Raw genomic sequence first — 269 nt, forward strand, 5'->3', positions numbered from 1 at the left:
GCAGGCTTCCGCATGGCATGAGGGACCAGCCCTGCTCCTCGCACGGAGATGGCCCCCTGCCCTCCCAGGGAAGCCCCTCTGGGGTGGGCCGAGCAGGGTGCTGGCCGCCCTGCTCCCCCAAGGGCCCTTACCTTCACCCATCGCGTCGGCGTGTCGTCCGGCGGGCGTCTCGCTCTGGGATGGGGCGCCCACGGGAAAGCACATTAATTGGGAGACAAACCTCATTAAACATTAACGGCGTCGGTGTAATGTTTATCGCAGTCACGAGG

The 269-nt window shown here is 64.7% G+C and overlaps 1 protein-coding gene across 1 annotated transcript in view; it reads right to left on the minus strand.

Annotated features, from left to right (window-relative positions):
- Positions 1-141, minus strand: part of LOC104158911 (sodium/potassium-transporting ATPase subunit gamma-like) — a gene marked incomplete at its 3' end in the record, with an annotated part of 1,061 nt that extends 920 nt beyond the window's left edge. Inside the window, exon 1 of the mRNA XM_009696679.1 lies at positions 132-141. Within this exon, the coding sequence (XP_009694981.1) occupies positions 132-141 (10 nt within the window). The remainder of the gene's footprint in view (positions 1-131) is intronic.
- Between the last annotated feature and the right edge of the window lie 128 nt (positions 142-269).

The sequence above is a fragment of the Cariama cristata genome, unplaced genomic scaffold (genome assembly GCF_000690535.1).
Source record: "Cariama cristata isolate BGI_N322 unplaced genomic scaffold, ASM69053v1 scaffold39353, whole genome shotgun sequence".
NCBI lineage: Eukaryota > Metazoa > Chordata > Aves > Cariamiformes > Cariamidae > Cariama > Cariama cristata.